The following is a 20,111-nucleotide window of genomic DNA, read 5'->3' on the forward strand; positions in this document are numbered from 1 at the left end:
TCTACAAAGAATATATACATACATGTATTTTAGTCAGACCTCAAACCAATAGCAATCAACAATTGCAGCAGGAAGAAACATACGCCCCAAAAGAGGCCTCTTCTTATTACAGGCTCTTAAAGTGATATCAGCCCAAAAACCTTGCTGACTCATTCTCAGCATTACATCACCATAGCAGCTGGTCAGCTCTTAAATCATTAGCCTGACACACACACACCCCTGGCCCAAAAGGAGAGTGTCAGAGAATGCAATGCAGCAACAGGTTCCTGTAATCCCCGAAGGGAACCTGGCTGAGGGATCTGACCTACGTCACTCAGAAGACCTGGAAGAGGCCGAGGGTGGGTGGGCCTAAGTGTGAGTGTAAATATGCTCAAGTGAAGGTTGCTGGTGGATAATAAAATGCTTTGCGAATGTGGAGAAACACAGGGTCTGGCCAATGTATTGGTCTGTTAATTACTACCAGTAGAATGCACCAAAAGTGATTTCTTTCTGGCCAAGATGAGAAAGGTGGGCTCATTTTCACAATTTGTGGTTTGATCTGGACACGAAATAAATTAACCGGCAGGCTGGAGTGGAATGTAGTCAGAGACAAGGACTGATTTTCAAGTCTGAAGATTGATGAGCGAGTGAGGGCGGTTGCCCCAGCCTGCTCTGCCCCACAGATGGGCCCTGGGTGCCTGCAGAGACGGGTCAGTTTTGGAACAGGAGGGCTGGCTCTTATCTTTCCTATCTCTGGGCAGCATCACAATTATATGAAAAGAGCAGGCACTTTCCATTGACGGATGAAGAGAACTGACATGCTACATGATAATTATGCTCTAATTATCCACTTCTAATTCCTTGTGTGCAAATTGGTTTGCAGAGGTGATTGCAGTATTTACTTGGCCGTTTTCAAAAAGCAGCTGAGCATCAATTATGACATAAAACAAAAATTATGACTTTTAGTAAGAAAAAGCGATCACATAAAATGCACTGGAATGGAATTAAGGCAAGCTGCATCACAAGCTTTAATTACTTGAAGATTTAACATGGCAAATCCTAATAAAATTTTGAAAGAGCTGCAGAGATGCTGACCTATGGGGAGCCCGGAAGCACAAGCCAGCAAAGGCTGAGCCAGCTTCTTCTGTTCTGCTCTCCCTCCAGCCCTGGGAGAGATGCAAAGACTTTGCCCTGACCCCACTTTGGGGAACTTTGCTGATTCAGAATTCCTGGGGGTGGGGAAGAGACTTGAGATCCCCCTTTTCTCTGCAAGTTTAGGAGAGAAGACAGAAGGCTACTGGGGGGACAGATGGCTTGGGAATCCAAGAGCAAAAATGGCATTGGCCAGCCCCAGAGTTGTAATAACATCTAAGTATGAAGCACATGGCATTGTGGGATTGGGCTTCTCAGTTTCTCTGGGAAAAGCAATTTTAAAGCAGGCAAAATAAGTTCAATCATAGGTAGAGGCAGGTATTTCTCTCTCTGGGCACACTAGAATATATCTGCTGAATAAAACTTTGCATTGGTGACAGGAAGGGCATCTGGCCTCAGTTCCATTCAGTTGCCCAAACTCCATCCCAATGCAAGGGATCACGGGGTCATTAAAAGATGATGATGATGAAATAAGTGTTAGTGGAAAGGCCTGGGTGGCCTGAGTGAAGGTGCGAGACTGCTGAAACAAGCAACATTGGCTACCAATGGGGCAAGAACTCACGTCTGCCTGTTTATTTATTTGTCCTATTTCAATAGCTTCCCATCTCACAATCAAGTGACTCCGCTGTATGGAAGTGAGGGACCTGTCGGGAAGGAGAGAGATGTTGACATGGGAGTGGAAATGGACTACTCAGAAAGTACTGACAGAGGAGAATAGTTGTAGCTCAGGGTTGAAATGAGAGCTCCTGGGAGATCTCTGAGCTTGGCTGCACTGATGATGGTACCCAGTTTGGACAATGAAATGTCTGCGAGAAAACCACCAAACTTGGAGAGCACCAAGAACTACTCAGCAAGCGTGGATGGCAGAAAGAATGAAGGTGATGGGTAGGAACCAATTACAAGCAAGAGGGTTCCATTGGGTCAACACCAATCAAGGGCTTTTCAAGGCCCCAAAGGGAAGGGCCCAGCTCCTGTTGACTCAGAGCAGACAGAAGAAAAACCCTAGAATTTAAATTTGGGAGCACTGGCTGATAGATGGATTTCGTTTCTGGGCGCAGCAATGAGAAAACCTCCGTATCTACATGGCTTCCTTCTGCCACAAAGAGGCTAATCATGCCATGCCACATCTGAGGGCGTAGAAGGAAGGGTGAATGGGCCAAGAGGAAGGAGGAGAGTGGCAAAGTCATGGTGGGATGAGTTGAGAAGATCCTGAAGAGAAGACCATACATGAAGTGGGGTCTCCACGTGGTAGAAGAAAGGTGGTGGAATACGATGAATGGTGTTGGAGTAAAATAGTTTTAGCTCCATTTTCTTTTCTTTTCTTTCTTTTTGCCTTTAATTTCTTCTGCTCTGGGCTTCCCATTCTTTCTTCTGTGTTCTGCATAAAGTTGCTCTCAGCTCTGACTGCTTCGGCCTGGCGCTTCACAGGCATCCTGCCATCAAATGAAGTGGGGGGAGGATGAAAGAGGGAAGGATGAAAGAGCAATAAAGACAAAACGAAGAATTGGCAGAAACTCTGAAGATTCAAATCACGAATAAGGTCAGGTATTTGGGTATATACTTGACAGCAAGATGCAGCACACTTAAAGAGAACAACTACCATAAATGTAAACAGCAGATTGCGATAGACTTGGCAAAATGGGAAAATCTACATTTATCAATAATAGGGAGAATATCTACAATTAAGATGAATATATTACCCAGGATTCTATATTTGTTCCAGACAATTCCAGTTAGACTAGGAAAAGCCTACTTTGATGACCTAAACAAAATAGTGTTGAAATATATTTGGCAGGGAAAGAAAGCAAGAATAAAATTAAAATTATTACAAGATGCTAGAATAAGAGGAGGATTTGGTCTACCGAACTGGGAGTTATACCATCAGAGTTAGAATAAGACATAAAAATACTTTATTATTGGATATATTGAAGATGATGTAATGAATTATTATAATACAAATGAACCCATACTCGGCATATCTTGTTTAAGATGAAGAAATAATAGTGATAGTCAAACAAACACAGTATTATAATAATGATGTATATAAATACATTTGACTGAAAATAAGTGATTCTATATAAAATGTAAGTGATGACTATGGAAAGAATGCACAAAAACTCTGTGACCAATTGACACACTGTATGTAATGGAAGATACTGTTACGTTACATGTCTTGTCTGTCTATGTTTGTTGAAAAATTATGTATTATAATTTTATAATTATATATTATAATTTTATAATTATATTATAATTTTATAATTATAATATATATATGAAAGAGCAATAAAGCTTTGTGTATACGCAACAGGACATTGAGAGGGGGAAATGAGAGGTGATAAGGACCAGAGTAGCTGGAGCCTGCTTGTACCAGCCCGGCAGCTAGGGCACCCTGAGAAATATGTACATTACCCCAAACATCTCAAGAGTTCTCAAAACATCTTGGCAAGCTCCAGTTGGCTGGAAACGGACTGGTGATGGGGAGAGCGAGGAGGGGAAACCTACATCTTATTTTTGTATCTATTGAGCAATGGAGATTTCAGATCTAACTTTACTGCAACTAACAGATTTAGTAAAAGAACCTTTTGCTTTAACCCAATGGAGTCGAAGGCTTTTCTTTCCTAAGGGATCGGACTGTGGCAGCTCTGACAGTTGCTTACTCAGAAAAAGAGCAGCATGTTGGGCACATGAGCCTATACAGCCCTGCAAGAGAAAGATTTTAGCTGAGCCCCCTCTGCCTGAGTTTCCCTCTGGCTTTATACAAAGGGGAGAATTCCCCTGCTTTGAATGAGATGGGGGCCTCCGTCTTTTGGAAAAAGCCAGAGAGTTGCTGCTAGTCCTCAGCCTTGCAAATATGGGCACCAGGCAGGTGAGAGGCATCAGCAACTCTGCTCAAAGTGCAATGCCCCTTTTTAATAGTAACTTTATGAAAAAGTAAGATTAAAAAACAAAACAAATACAAAGTGAAAAAAGTTAAGAGTGAAAGGTGCAGAAAAGAAAGAAAAGGGGGAAAAAGAGAAAGGCACATAGACAAGAAAATAAGGTAAAAAAGAAATATGTAAAGATTTCCCACTTTCATCACAATAATTTATCACCTTCCCCTAAAATACAACTAATGATCTCTTCTTCTCATCTCCCATCTCTTATCTATAAACAATTTCATAAAGCATCATCATGTACTGTTTTTATCTTTTAAGATTGTTACCCTGGGAAAGATGGGTGGTCAATATATTTTACAATTAAATAAATAAATATATCTCAATCATGATGTCAGCAAAAATCCAATAACCCGATAAATAGATAGATAGATAGATAGACAGACAGACAGACAGACAGACAGATATAGCTATCTTGATCAAATAAATCCACTTTATATTCATCCCTTTTACTTCTAGCAATATCTTCAGTCCCTCAACTTATTTATCAAATTTATATAATTCCTCACATGGTTTGTTTTCATTTTTTTTCTTTGTCTCTTCTTATAAAATTCTAAATTTTAAAATAATTTAATATATTATTTTTCATAAACTATTAATATTTTAATGGATTTTCTTCATTGGTTAGGCAGCCGTGAGATAGACAAAACATAGAGAGGACTTGCTGCTTTCATAGGAGAGATGGGAGGCATATAAATTATTTATTATTATTACTATTACTATTATTATTATTTATGAAAGCCTTAGCAGTTTTACAGAAAGAAGGAAATATAACAAATGAAGAAAAGTGCTCTCAATTACCTCAACTTTTTGCCGTACATCCTCTCGGTTGGCCATGAGATGATTCAGGGTAGTCTGTGCGTGCTCCATCCGGCTGCAGTACTCGCCGTAGATCAAAAGCCTGAGAAGAAGCAAAGAGACAATGACTCTTCCTCCTCTTCCCCACTAGAAGGGAACACTAGAAACACCTGGGGCTCAGCCCTCTGGGCCCAGCTCCCCTCAATTCCCTTCTTACCTTTCTTTGAATTCAAGAAAAACTTTGGCCAAGGTGCTTCCACCAGCCATCATGGAGACATCGATGGATCTGAGAAAGTTGAAGTGCACTTTAATAAGGTCCTGAAACAAAGAAAACATATTGGGAACCTATTTTAAATCTGAAACCTCACATACTTAAAAAGAAAGTATGGCTTGTCATTACTGACCAGATTTTAAAAATTGAGTTGCGAGGGGAAGCATCCAGCATGCGACTGGTTCTCAGGGCTTGCTATAAGCCAGAAGTTGCCGGCCTTACAGGGCTCAGGGCCCCAATAATAAAATCGAGCAGAACCACAGGAACGTTACCTCCAAGTTGATGAATATGGCTCCCATGTCTTGTGGAGTCAAGATTAGCCTTAATGGATTCATGTAGTTCTACAAAAGCAAAGTAGAAAATAAGGCGGCTGCAGTCTTCTACTTATGACGCTCCTTTCTACATCTGAAAGTCTGACCTTTATATTCTGAGAAGCGATTCCACTCCAGGGGTCACAGATTAACAGAGTTAGAAGGGACCTTGTAGGTCATTTAGCCCAACTGCCCCCCCAAAAAATGGAGACCCTACTACACCATTTCTGACAAAGGGCAGCCCAGTCTCTTCTTGAAAGCCTCCAGTGCTGAAGCTTCCACAACTTCCAAAGGCAACTTCTGTTCCACAGGTTGATTGTTCTCACTGTCAGAAAATTCCTCCTTGTTTCTGGTTGAATCTCTCCTTGTTCAGTTTCCATCCATTATTGCTTGTCTGGCCTTCAGGTGCTTTGAAAACTAGCTTGACCCCCCCCTCCTCTCCGTGGCAGCCCCTCAAATACTAGAAGACTGCTCTCATGTCTTCCCTGGTCCTTCTCTTCACTAGACCAGTCATGCCCAGTTCCTGCAACTGTTTGTTGTATGTTTGAGCCTCCAGCCCCATCATCATCCTGGTTGCTCTTCTCTGCACTTTTTTTAGAGTCTCAACATCTTTTTTATAGTTTGATGACCAAAACTGGATGCAGAACTCTAGGTGGGATCTTACTAAGGTTTTATAGAGTGATAGTAGTACCTCCCTTGATCTTGATTGTATCCCTCTGTTCATGCAATTTAGGATTACGTTTGCTTTTTTGGCTGCCACTGCACACGGCTGGCTCCTATTTAGCTGGTTGTCCAATAAGAATTCAAGATCCTTCTCACAATCACTGATATTACGGCTGGTTTCACCCAGTCTACATGTGTCCTTTTGGTTTTTCTTGCCTAAGTGTAAGACTTCACACTTAGACAAGAAAAACCTGGACGCATGCTGGAGTCTTCCCTCCAAAGAAAGAGCAGTTGACGCTGGCTGACCTTTCTCAAGAGCCCCTCACTCACCTTCTCGATCTCTTCCAGTGTCTTGTAGTACTTGGCTTCTGTTTCTTGGATTTCTAACAAGCAGCAGTTTCTCTTGTCATCTTCTGTCATGCCCATTTTCTATAGGAAGCAGCACAAAAAATTGGCGCCCTAAAGCCCAGGGTGGAATGGGCCAGCATTCCCATCATGGATGCCCAGCTTTGACCTGGCTCTGTAATGGTGGGCAGGAACTGTTCCCACCCCGCCTACAGATGTGGCCCTGGGATGGGGAGGAAGGGCCTTCCTATGGGCCTCCACTGGTCTGCATCTGCCTCACTGAAACACTCATTGGGGGGGGGCAGGTCATGATGTGGGGCAGATATCGAGTTGAAGGATCTCCCTGACCCTTGGGCTGCATCTTCTAAAGCAGCAAGACACAGCAAGACAGGGATGATCTGGATGGATGGATCTCCAGGAAGCTCACAGAGAATTTTCTACTGAAAGATGGAGGGATTCCCCAAGAGGAAAAAAAATGAGGGTGGGACAGCATGAGGCCAGGCTGGAGAAGGGCTCCCCCTAACTCAGGCAAGGCCCGAGAGACCCCCTCTGCCTGCTTGACATCCTGTTGTGCCTCTCTGCTTGTGGCCTTCATGATGGGGGAGGCGCCCACGAGGGGGCCAAGCTATATTGTCCTTCCTTGGAAAAGAGTCAGCCGTGGCCTCTCAGCCGAACCATCTGTCTGGGGCTGAAGACACCTGAGTTGAGGGTAGCCATAATGAAAGGCCAAGGAGGCCGAGAAAGATCCAAACTCATCCTCAACTGTCAGGAGGGAGTTTGGGGGAATCGGGTGTTTATTCATCCACCAGAGCTTTCAGCACCTACTACCGGAAGAGCGCTTTCCACCCCCCAACCCCACCCCCCTGTGTTATTTCCCAGTCAGACTCTCCCAGGCCGTCCGTCCAAAGGTAAGGAGGGACCTTGGAGAACAGGTGGGCTTATCAATGAACAAAGCAAGGCTGCAAAATATTCAGTGGAGGCCAATGCTTCTGCTGCTGGCCTTCTCACTATGAGATTGTGTGAAGGGCGGAGAATGGACAAAAGAGGGGCCCACAAAGGCCAAGTCCAATTCAGCACATCGGGAATGGTTCTCACAGCAACTATCAATAACATCTGGGGGGCAACTAGAGAAGGATTTCAAACAAAGGGTTGAAATTGATCAGGACACCCTGGCAGCTCCCAGCACCCTTAATTCTTGAGGCAGGAGCTCACTGGGCATGTGGGACTCCATGTTGGACCCAGGGCCACTAAGTGGCACTTTTTCTAGCATCCAAAGACCCGGGAAGGGGAGAGAGACCCCTCCTCATGTACAGTGAGAAACTTACCTGCATATACCTGATCTGAAGCATGCATAGATAACAAGCAAAGTGAAGCATGGTTACATTTGACATCATAACTGCCCGCATAACTTCCCTTTTCTTTTCAAAACTGATGGAGGTGTAAGAGGTCTTTGAAAAACGCAAGAGAAGCTCCCTGCTCTTGCTAAGGGAGCCTCATTTCCCGTACATCTCCCAGGGACTGGGGGGCACCTCAGATTCCCCCTTAAGCAAAGGAGCTGCTGGCCAGACCTTTAGAAGGTGCTACTCCACTACTAAGTATCTTGGAGGATTCTGTCCCTCAGAGGAGCCCCTGCAGCTACCCTTTGAAGCTAGGTGAACAATGTCCCAAAGGTGCTTTTTTTTTCAAGAGGCAACTGGACGTTCTGCTTTTCCTTTGAAGATGTTTCGCTTCTCATCCAAGAAGCTTCTTCAGCTCTGACCGATGGGAAGTGGTTTGAAAGAGGGGTCACAGAGGCCATCTCTGTCTAAACTGAACAGCACTCTCTCCACAGAGGGGGTGGGGGATACGACACTATCTCTCTCCAGTACTGGGGGACTTCAACCTGCCATCGCTAGGCGAATGCTCTGATGGGTCTCAGGAGTTCATGGCTTCCATGACAACCATGGACTTGACCCAGGTAATTCAGGGTCCGACTCATAGAGTGGGACACACGCTCGACCTTGTGTTTTTCTCGGGACAGTGGAGACGTGATCTTGAACTAAGGGGAATAGAGACCTCGCCCTTGTCATGGTCAGATCACTTCCTGCTGTGGCTTGACTTTCGGAAGCTACTCCCCCACCACAGGGAGGTGGAGCCGATTAAATGGTTCTGCCCCAGGCGCCTGATGGACCCACTGAGATTTCAGATGGAGCTTGGGGAGATACCTGACTCTCTTGCCCACAATCCGACAGAGTCCTTGGTCGCCACCTGGAATACAGCAGCGACTGAGGCTCTGGATCGGAGTGCGCCTTTGCGGCCTCTCCGCGGCAGTGGATCCAGGAGGGCACCTTGGTTCAAGGGCCAAGGTGGCGCAGTGGTTAAATGCAGCACTGCAGGCTACTGCTAGATCAGCAGGTCAGCGGTTCAAATCTCACCGGCTCAGGGTTGACTCAGCCTTCCATCCTTCCGAGGTGGGTAAAATGAGGACCCAGATTGTTGGGGGCAATATGCTGACTCTCTGTAAACCGCTTAGAGAGGCCTGAAAGGCCTATGAAGCGGTATATAAGTCTACTGCTATTGCTATTGCTATTCACCGAGGAACTCCGGGAGATGAAGCGCCAAAAGAGATGCCTAGAGCGACGTTGGAGGGCTAGCAACTCCGAATCCAACCGAACACTATTAAGAGCCTTCATTAGGATTTATTTAGTGGCGATACAGGTGGCAAAATGTGCACATTGTTCCGCTCTCACTGCGTCCGCAGAATCCCGCCCAGCTGCCCTGTTTAGGATAACCCGCTCCCTCCTAAAAGGGGATGACACGGGGGAACCCTTACAGGGAGGGGCTGAGGAATTTGTTCAGTTTCTGTTGGACAAAATCACTCAGATTCTGACAGACCTAGACTCCAGTTGGACAGTACCAACGGAGGTGCCGAGGGAAGGTCTTGCTCAGATTTCCTGGAATGAGTTCCAGCTTGTCACCCCTGAGGAAGTGGACAAGGCCATGGGAGTGATGAGTGCCTCCACCTGTTTGCTGGATCCGTGTCCCTCCTGGCTGGTCTCGTCCAGCAGGGAAGTAACACGAGGCTGGCTCCAGAGGATCACGAACTCGTTTTTGCAGGAGGGATCTTTCCCACAACCCTTGAAGGAAGCGGTGGTAAGACCCCTCCTTAAGAATCCTTCTCTGGACCCAGCTATTCTTAAAAACTATTGTCCGGTCTCCAACCTCCCTTTCTTAGGGAAGGTTGTTGAGAAGGTGGTGGCCCTACAACTCCGACGGACCTTGGATGAAGCAGATTATCTAGATCCCTTTCAGTCTGGATTCAGACCTGGATACTCCACCGAAACCGCCTTGGTCGCACTGACCGATGATCTCTGGCGGGCCAGGGATAGAGGACATTCCTCTATCCTTGTGCTCCTTGACCTCTCAGCAGCCTTCGATACCATCAACCATGGTATCCTTCTGCGATGGCTGGAAGAGTTGGGAGTGGGAGGCACCGTTCTACGGTGATTCTCCTCTTACCTCTCCGACAGGCCCCTTAAATATGGGGTGCCGCAGGGCTCGATCTTGTCCCCCCTCCTATTTAACATCTACATGAAGCCACTGGGTTAGATCATTCGCCGGCACGGGATTAAATACCATCAATATGCAGACGATACCCAGTTGTATCTCTCCGCCCCATGCCAGCTCAGCGTGGCGGTGGAAGTGATGTGCCAGTGCCTGGAAGCTGTCAGGGTCTGGATGGGAATGAACAAATTCGCACTCAATCCTGACAAGACCGAGTGGTTGTGAATGTTGCTCCCCAAGGAGAGCCCACATAGTTCATCGCTAAGCCTGGGGTGTGTGTGAAAGTTTACACCCCTCAGAGAGGGCCCGCAACTTGGGGGTCCTCCTGGATACGCAGCTGACGTTAGAACATCATCTGTCGGCTGTGACCAGGGGGGCCTTTGCCCAGGTTCGCCTGGTGCACCAGTTGCGGCCCTATTTGGATCGGGAGGCACTTCACACAGTCACTCACGCCCTCGTCACCTCAAGACTTGACTACTGTAACGCGATCTACATGGGGCTGCCCCTGAAAAGTGTTCAGAGACTACAACTAGTCCAGAATGCAGCCGCGCGAGCGATATTGGGTGTACCAAGGTACACCCACATTACACCTATCCTCCGCGAGCTGCACTGGCTCCCTATTGGTCTCCAAGCGCGATTCAAGGTGCTGGTCATTACCTTTAAAGCCCTACATGGCCTAGGACCCAGATATCTGAGAGACCATCTTCTGCCACATACCTCCCAACGACCAATAAGATCGCACAGGGTGGGCCTTCTCCGGGTACCGTCAGCCAGACAATGTCGACTGGCAACTACCCGGGGGAGGGCCTTCTCTGTAGCCGCTCTGACCCTATGGAACGAACTACCCCCAGAGATCCGGACCCTACCCACTCTCACGGCCTTCCGAAAAGCTATTAAAACCTGGCTATTCCGGCAGGCCTCGGGCTGTTGACCTCATTACTGAAGTCCAGCCCTGATTAGACTGAGTGTATGATGTGGTTTTTTAATCTGTGTTTCCTCATTTTTTAACTTTTTTACTTTTTAAAATTGTATTGTTGTAAGCCACCTGGAGTCCTTCGGGATTGGGCGGCCTATAAATTCATTAAATTCAATTCAAATTCAATTCAATTCAGTCTACAAGATCCTTTCAGCAGTTCCAAGAAGGTTCCACAGCCATTTGCACCACTCAGGTGAAAAAGCACCTTTGGGACAACCATGATCTGGAGGACTGAGGATCTCTGCAGAGATTGAGGGAGGAGCAATGGTTGTGGAGAAAAAGGGTCTTCTTGGCCCTGCCCTCCTCAAAGACCTGGTTGAGGGTAGCCTCTTCTGTGCTGCTTCTGGGCCCACCTGCCCTGCAGCCTGGCAAGGTCCCAGCCCAAGAGAAAATCTCCAGCTGCTCAGAAGAGGAGCCACCTGCCCAGGAGCTGACAGGGAGAGACATCTCATTTCATCTGATCTGGTGAGTCTGTTTCTCCCCCATTTCCGGGCACAAATTTCCCCCAGTGGCCCGAAGGAGGGAGGGCTCCGTTTGTGCTGATGGGTGGCTTTGGCTTTGCAATGCTCCTTCTCCAAGCCCTCCCTTCCCTGATGAGCCTGACGCTTCTTCCAGAGCCATGAAGACAAGAAGCTCCATTCCTGCCCCCAGTTTTAGATAGTTTTAGATTGCCACAAGAGCTTTGGAGCTCTGATTCTTGGCAGATCTGAGGTCCCCAGTGCATAAAACAAAATCAATCCTACACCTCTTGCAAATAAATTTGGTTGACGGAGCCATTGATGATCCCTGTGGTCTCCACTACCCGGAAGGCAACTTGACAATGCATCAAAGTAGCCGCAGCAGCAGCAGCCGCCTATGATCTGGTTCCTATTTGATGCCTTCTCCACAAATTCAGCTTCTTACAACCTTTTTTCCCTCTGCCACAGTCATTTCACCTCCTCGAAGGCACCATCAGCCACAAGGATTGCTCAGAAGGTGGGGAGGGGCTCTGAACAGGAACTTTTGATAGCCAATGGAGCTCTTTGATGGGGTGTCAAGACTGAAGAAAGCCCAAGGACCCTCTCCCCTCCCCAGCCTGTTCCCAACTTCTGGGTGTGTGTGTGTCTCCAAAGAGGAGGGTGAAGGAGCCCAACTCTTCCCTTCCCCCTTCAGCCTGTCCCAGGTTCCTCACCATGGGCTGCTGCACCTCCACTTTGATGATGTCTTCGTAGATGTCGTCTCCTTCATCTTCACACGGGACACAATCGTAAATGTCCTCTCCCAAATCATGCTCACTAGAATAGAAGGTGGAGGCCTCAACGTCAGGGCCGGGGGGGGGGGAGCAGAGGGAGCCCCTTAGCTCCTGGGCTCCAACCCTGGTGGGAGCTGGGTGTGTGTGGGTGAAATCAGGGGTCTCAGAAAGGAGCTGCTCCAGCCAGGCCTCCAGGCTAAAGAATGGACTCTTTCTGCTTCTGGCCAAAGAGGGTGATGGCCACTCAGGTGGGCAACCTTCTTGTTTGAGGGAAAGAGGCTTGTGATTCTTGGGCTCTGCTTCCTTTTTCTGCAATCCCGAGACTGGGGCCAAAGGGGCAGCCACTGCGTTATTCCCCTGAAGGGGTTTCTATTTAGAATGCTGGAGTTTCTTATGGTGGGAAAGAGGTAATTTAAGAATTAATCTGCCTGCTTTTACCACTGATTATGCCTTGACTAGTTTCTGATCTATCTTTTACTCAACCCTGCTTCATAATTATGGTTTAAATCTATGGCCATCTGGTATTTAATATGTGTTTCTGCTGTTTTTCTGTGATTTGTTATTAATTTTCCATTAATATTTAATAGATACTAAAGTGATTTTTCTTTCTTGCTGCTGTCCTGATTTATGGACCATTCTCGAACAATAAAGAAAGAGAACAAGCCACCTTTAAATGTGTATCCGTGACAACAAAATATTAACCAGACAAAATATTAACTCAAACATCTATTTTGGCCAGAAATGGGTGTGACAAAGTCCAGCAGCTGCTGACAAAGGGGATGGTCACGCCAAAGCAATCAGCACTAATTTTTTAAAGGACAGAGACGTTGACCCCCCCGACCCCCGACTTAATGCTGGCGCAAAATAAACCTCCTTGGAGTACAGTAGTAGTGGAGTCTAAATATTAAATAAAATCATAATCGTCTTTTAATGACCCCATAATCCCTTGCGGGGTGGAGGGAGCTGAGTGTTTACTGGCTGGATGTCCTTCCTGTCCAATGCAGAATTCAGCAGATATATTCTCATTGTGCTAAGAGAGAGAAATATCTGCCTCCACCTAGGATCGAACTCACAACCTCCTGAATGTGAGGTGAGAGCTTCACCTCTAGGCCAGCACACCACTCAAATCTAAATATTAAATAAAATCTCCCTGAGAAAATCCTTTTACATTATATAATGTACCCTTTCTAATATTGACTGTCCACCTGCCTTCCAGATGGACATCACAGCCCAGTCATTAAAGACAGAGGAGCCCCTTGAGGGCCACATTTGCCCCTCCGGCAGCCAGGAAAGGGGGCTGGGGACATGCCTGCTCTCTTGAGAAGAGGGGCAATGCCAGCTGCTGACCAAGCAAGGCTCCCCGAGGCTGCTGGTTTCCACTGCCAAGGCAGGGCATTCGGCCTCACTTGCCAAGCAGCTCTTCAAGCCAACCACCGAGAGCCAAGCTGAGCTGGGCAGGGGAAGGAGCCCTGGCAAGGCCTCTGCCCCGCTCTGTGCTTCCCGGGACCGCCAGGTGGCCTCTGAGGACTGTGACAACGCCAGAGAGAGAGAGAGAGAGAGACACCTCCCATGGGAGGGGCTGAGCTTCGTGAGAGCATGCAACCCCTTTGGCAAAAGGATGCCTGCCATGAACTCCCAACTGGCCAGGGAGGGACATGGCTGGTGCAGCAGATGGCTTGGCTTGAGGGCCTTCTGGTCACCCTCACAAGGAGACTTACTCTGCCAGTTCCTCCAAGCTGCGGTAGACATCATCCTCATTTTCAGTGGTCTCCTCTGAAGGGAAGGGCCTGGAGGAAAGAGGATAAGTGAGTCAGTCGCATCAGTATGGGATGGGTGGGCTTCATTATGGTTGATTATGTCCCTGGCCTTTTCAGTTTTCAGCCTCAGTGCACTGCCCCCTTTCTGCTGTGAGACGGGCAGTTACAGGAACGGTTCAGCTAACCAACCAACCAAGGTCCCTGCAAAGAGGCTCCTCAGATGGAGAAAGGCATCAACCCTCCCTCCACTCCAGAAATTATGGCAAAAGTGCTCAGGATGCCTCTGGGTGTGAGTTCCACTTGTGTTCTGTTCACACAAAGACACACTGTTCTTTCATGCCAAGGAGGACAAACAAAAACGCAGAAACACACAAGTCCTTTCCTCACTTCCTCTTGCCTGCTTCTTGCTGCACACCCAAAGCTTCCCTCAGGGGGAGCGGGGAGGCTGGGCAGCTGCTGCTTTGCTTGGGTCTGGATGGAGCAGAGCCGGACTCAGGGGCTTCAGGGGGTCTCTGGAGTCCTGGTCTCTGCAAAATCCCGAGTGACCCTTCACCCTCCTCCAGCTTTTGGCTGACAGAGCAGAAGACGTTGCTCAGCCCTATTCATGCCTTTCTCCTGGATACAGATGACAAACAGGGCGGTTCGGTCCCTCTCTCAATGCTCAGTCCTGATGGCCGTATCCTAGCCACCTTTGCTGAGAAGCCTCTCAGCCCCTTACTCTGGGCCAGTCCTGCTGCAGAAAGAGGCCACCCACTGTTCCCTCCAGTGGAGAGCAAGATGGATCAAGACCCCCAGGTCTCCTGCTTGGTGGGCAGCAATCCCGACTCTGTTGCGGACAGACTTTGTGGCTTTAGTCCCGCTTCTGCAAGAACAGCCTGAGTCCTACTGAAGCACCTGCTGGCTTTCAGTTGCAGCCAAGGGCCCCTCAGGACGGCTCCCCCCCCCACTGCCCCACAGAATCAACCTGCGGTTCTTGCAAGTGCCAGCAAGTCTCCTGCCTCTCTGGGTGACTGGTCCTTAAGATCACTGCCTGGGCAAACGAGGCTGGATTGAAAAAACAGCCACTCGGCTCCAATAGAAGCCCATCAGTACCAAACCTCCTAAATTGTAAAAAAAAAAAAAAAAAAAACTTTGGGTCAACCCGAGAGAGCTGAGTTCTCCACCCTTGATCTGCCTTCCCCAGAGTTTTATTGTGCCACTTAAAAAGAGGCCTTGGGGAAGGGAAGCCGTTAGGGCTGTTGCTGATCCCACACCCCAGATTTACCCTTGTCCCCTCCAGCAGCCTCTCATCTGAGGACCTTGAGGAGGCCCAGGAGCAGCTTCCTGGACAGGAACCCGGCAGGGCCCTTCAGGAGACAGAGCGGCAGAGAGGGGAGGGGGAGTCAAGAGAGCAATCAGCTTAGTCTCTGCGCAGTCAGGGGAAAACAAAGCCCACCACTCCTTTCAATGCTTTGAACCTTATCTAATCCGACCCTTAGTGTAAGAAGATTCCTTTGCATAGGCTGAGCAACCAACTGGTCGTTTTGAACCTCTGTGACTGACAACTCAGATAGAGGCTAAGAGACTTAGGTTGGAAATGGATGTTCAGCTGATCTAGGAAACTTAGCGTATCGTCCAGGCCAAAAGTATCTAAAAAGGTTAAATCATGGCAACTGGACCAACGTTTATTAAAGTTTATTTCATTGGGCTGGATGATTGAGTCTTGGTTTACATGTTGTTTTTCATTTTGGGGAGAAACTCCCCGCAGTCTGCATGGCAAGTCCTTCAATGATTCTCTGCCTCCCCAAAATTTGACTGAAGAAGTTACTTCAGTTGAGTATCGAAACGTCTCAGGTTTAATAAACTTTGGTCCATGGTTTAACTTTTTTAGAAACATAATCTTATATGCTTTCCACCTCTACTGCAAGAGCAGACGCAACTCATAGAGTTGGAAGGGATCCGGGAGGCCCCCCCAGTCCACCTGGGCAGGAATCCTCAGGCTGCCCCGGCTGACAAGGAAACCCCACCAGCCCAGGAGTCAGCTGTGCTCCCCTCCTTGAGTTGGGATCTCCCCCAGGTAAGGCATCCGCCCAACTGGTTCTTGTTCTCTCGCAGGCACTGCAGAGAAGAGCCCACCCCCTCTTCAAGGACCAGAAGACACAACCACACCTGCCTTCAGCCTTTCCACTTTTGGGCTCCACACAATCTCCCACCCACCCCATTCTTCAGTTGCTCTCAGGCTCCCTTACAATAAACGCCTTCTCAGAGGCAGCCAACTGAGAGCCCCTTTTCAGGAAGTCCCCATGCTTCTTTTTCCCCGTTGCAGATGCTTGACCACTGGAGGCATTTCTATTTCTTTCTCACCTGTTTGATTTTTGTAAAATTGATTTTGTAACACCTGTTAAAATGAAATGTCATTTTCTTGAATTAATTGAATTATAAATAATAGCAACAGCAATAGCATTTAGACTTATAAACCACTTCATAAGCTTTTACAGCCCTTTCTAAGCAGTTTAGAGAGTCAGCCTCTTGCCCCAACAATCTGGGTCCTCATTTCACCAACCTTGGAAGGACAGAAGGCCGAGTCAACCTGGAGCCTAGTGAGATTCAAACTGCCAAATTGCAGGCAGCCGGCAGTCAGCAGCCTGCAGTACTGCATTCCAACTCTAACTGTGCCACCCCGGCTCTTATATTAAATAATGACATATTAAAGATTTTGTTATCCCGAATCGTGATCCATGCAGGACAAGGGTCTCTTCACTGATGGAATGGCCTGTAACTTTCCATGGTGGTCCAGCATGGGTGGGGTCATAAAAGTTTTTTGATCTGTATAGGGCTGAGATGAGGGTGGGGGTGGACCAAAATCTCCCCTGGCCTCAGGAAAGGCAGGAGCCTTGGTCTCCCTGCTCCTAAGTCCAGCAGTTTCACCATTCATGGTTTTCATGCTTGTATAGTTCAATTGTTACACATTTTGAAGGATGTTTGCAATCCTCAAATAAGCCTCCATTTAAAGCAAAACATAAATTTATTTGTTGCAAAAAAGCAACTTTTCATTCAAAAGAAACCTCAAAGTGGAGTAAGAGGAAGTCATTCTACCTGATGCCCTTGTTCTGAGCAATGCTGTGGTGAGAAAGTCTGGAAACCGCTGAGATGACCTGATTGAAAAAAGAGAAAATTCAAGAATTTACAACCTGCTCTTTATCAAAAGACACCTGAGGTGAGGCCTCAGATGCTTCATTTCATCTGACCACCATCTCTGGCTCGGATGGTCTTCTGGCCTGAGGCTGTAGCAGCTTTCACACCACAGAGCAGGACCTGAGCCTACATGACGGAGATAGTGGCAGCCTCCAGTCCCAGTTATCATGCAGCAGATGTCTGGCTAACAAGTGGCATGGAAGCTGGACTACAATCCCCATCATTAGCATTATACAGGGAAGCATGGCTTGCCTCACTGCAGACATTGCTTGATCTTTTAATGACCCCGTAATCCCTTGCATTGGGGTGGAGTCGGGGCAACTGAATGGAGCTGAGTGTTTACTGGCCGGATGCCCTTCCTGTCACCAATGCAGAGTTCACAGCTGATATTTACTCATTGTGCCCAGAGAGAAAAATATCTGCCACTACCTAGGATCGAACTCACAGCCTCCCGATTGGGAAGGGAGAGCACTACCTCTAGGGCACTGCACAGAAGTTGCTTCGTAATGCTCAAAATCTCCCTAGCTACAGACTGCAGGGCAATGGACCACAGGACAACGTACGGGGGCACCTGGCCCCTCACCCAAGAAGGGACCCCTGTGGACATGGAGGGCCTTGTGCTGCCTTTCAGACACCAACTCTCATAATTCCCTGGAATGCTGGCTGAGGGACTTCTAGCCTTTAGCCAGGATTTAGCCAGGATTTGTCATCATGGCCTTCTGTTCACATCTGGAAGGCAGCACCAGAGTCCTACAAGTCATCCTCCTGCTTTTTCTCCATTTACCAAAAGGAGGGCCTCCCTCCAAACTCCCTTCCAGAGACAGAAAAATGCCAGCAGAGAAGTCCACCTGGTTGGGCAAGACTCTCTCCAAGAAGGTGGAAGAGAGCAGGAGCAAGGGGGGGGCTGCTCCTCCTCCTCCCCTCACCCTGGCTGGGTTATGTGTCCTACAGCTCACATGACCCTGATACTGGGCAGTGGGGGGGGGCACCTTATTTCCTTTAGGAATTCCAACTGCCTGGACCTCAAGAGGTGGCACAACTCTCACCCACTCCAGCCCCCCTCCCCAGGTAAAAGGGGGAGGTTCAAGCAGGGGGTTGGATGAGATGGGCAGGAGGGAGAACTGTGGACATTGGGGCCCAGAAGGATGGGCAACAGCGTTGGAGGGGAGAATCTAGTTTCCTTCTCAAAAGAGTTTCCATTCATCCAAAGGAAGGAAGGAGGAAAAGAAGGGAGGGGAGGGAAAGGAAAGGAAGGAAGGAAGGAAGGAAGGAAGGAAGGAAGGAAGGAAGGAAGGAAGGAAAGGAAGGGAAAGGAAAGGAAAGGAAGGCATTTCAAAGCTAGGCTGCTTCTATGGGATCCATAGAGCTTTCCCTCTCTCCACACACAGGGAGAGAATTAATATTCGGAAGCTGATCTGCACTTGGCACCCAGCCACCGCAGCCACTTCCTGCCTGGCAGCTTCTCAGCGCAGCTGGAGGCCTGGGCACGCATGGCTGGCCAAGCTCGGCGTGCAGCAGCTGCCACCAAGGCTCCTCTGAATTAATAGAACCAGAAAAGTGCGTGAGAACATCAAGTACGCCTGAAATAGTCCAAGGCTGTGGCTTGGCCAAAGAGGGAGCCAGGTGGAGCCCCATTGAGAGCCAAAGTGCAGTTCCCATTGGGGGTCCCCATCTCTGAGCCATCCAGCCAGCCGTGCCAAGGAAAGTGCCATATGCAGAGACTGAAAACAGCATTTGTGCTCTCATCCATTTCAACGTACTTAACAGGTTCCACAAAGAGGAGGAGGGCTGCTTAAGTGGCCAGTGAAGAAGGCCACCTGCCGAAGAGGGCATCCCGCTTCTCCTGAGCTCTCCTGGGCCTCCTGTCTGCTGGCATTTGCAGCTCAAGTCATTAAGTGTGTTGCCAATCCTGGTTCCTCTAACTCCCCATCCCCAAGTTCTTCCTCTAGTGGCTTCTGCAGGAGGATCCCTAAAGTCAGAATCTCCTCTCTGGGGTTTAGAAGCAGCAGATCAGAGGAGATCCAGGAAGGAGGGAGGGAGGGAGGAGGAGAGTGGGAGAGAGGGAAGAGGGAAGGAGAGTGGGAGAGAGGGAGGAAGGAATGAGGGTGGGAGGAAGGAAGGAGGGAGGGAGGAAGGAGGAGGGTGGGAGAGAGGGAAGAAGGAAGGAAGGAGGGAGGGTGGGAGGGAGGAGGAGGATGGGAGAGAGGGAAGAAGGAAGGAAGGTGGGAGGAAGGGAGGGAGGAAGGAAGGAGAGAGGGAGGAAGGGAGGAAGGAGGAAGGGAGGGAGCAGGAGGAGGGTGGGAGAGAGGGAAGAAGGAAGGAGGGAGGGAGGAGAGAGGGAGGAAAGGAGGAAGGAGAGAGGGAAGAAGGAAGGAAAAAAGTGGGGGGAGGGAGAGGGATGAAGGAAGGATTTCTTACCCCCTCCAACATTGGAAGGGCCTCATTGAGAGCAAGGGATGCATCTGTGCCCCCCCCCCCAAACGGCTGCAAGAGGCAGGGCCGTCTTAACAGCCTTATGGGCCCGGGCAAAGCAGTATCCTTGGGCCCCTACGACAACTACTCACAGGAATAAAAATGTAAATGGTCGATAAAATTAAACATATATTTATTTGATTGGTTCTTCCAACAAAAAACGGTGTTGAAACATTAAAAACATGCTGTGCAGCAACAACTGATCAACTTTTGAGCAATCCAGGAGGGTTGAAAACCCCGATGACACTCAGGAATCCCCCAGTTGCTGTATTGCTATGACACAAGGTGGCCTCAAGGCAGCCTGGCGGGAGGAGTGGGGAGCCTCCGTGCAGTCCCCTCTCAGGAGGCTGCCCTGAGAATCCATCCCTGGGGAAGAAAACCGTTCCCCTCCCCTTTGGTTACTTGGGAGTCTGACGGCGGGGGGGCCTCTGCAGGAACCTCCCCCTCCCAGGCTCTTCCTATTTCCCTTTCATCTCCAAAGAGCCTTTTCAAGGGGTTTCCTCTGA

The 20,111-nt window shown here is 48.4% G+C and overlaps 1 protein-coding gene across 1 annotated transcript in view; it reads right to left on the reverse strand.

Moving 5' to 3' along the window:
* Positions 1-20,111, reverse strand: part of VAV2 (vav guanine nucleotide exchange factor 2) — a 140,955-nt gene that overhangs the window by 23,344 nt on the left and 97,500 nt on the right. Inside the window, 7 exon segments of the mRNA XM_032232840.1 lie at positions 4,866-4,965; positions 5,080-5,180; positions 5,406-5,474; positions 6,438-6,536; positions 12,143-12,245; positions 13,921-13,989; positions 17,035-17,093. Of these exon segments, the coding sequence (XP_032088731.1) occupies positions 4,866-4,965; positions 5,080-5,180; positions 5,406-5,474; positions 6,438-6,536; positions 12,143-12,245; positions 13,921-13,989; positions 17,035-17,093 (600 nt within the window).

Source organism: Thamnophis elegans, chromosome 16, assembly GCF_009769535.1.
Source record: "Thamnophis elegans isolate rThaEle1 chromosome 16, rThaEle1.pri, whole genome shotgun sequence".
In the NCBI taxonomy this organism is placed as follows: domain Eukaryota; kingdom Metazoa; phylum Chordata; class Lepidosauria; order Squamata; family Colubridae; genus Thamnophis; species Thamnophis elegans.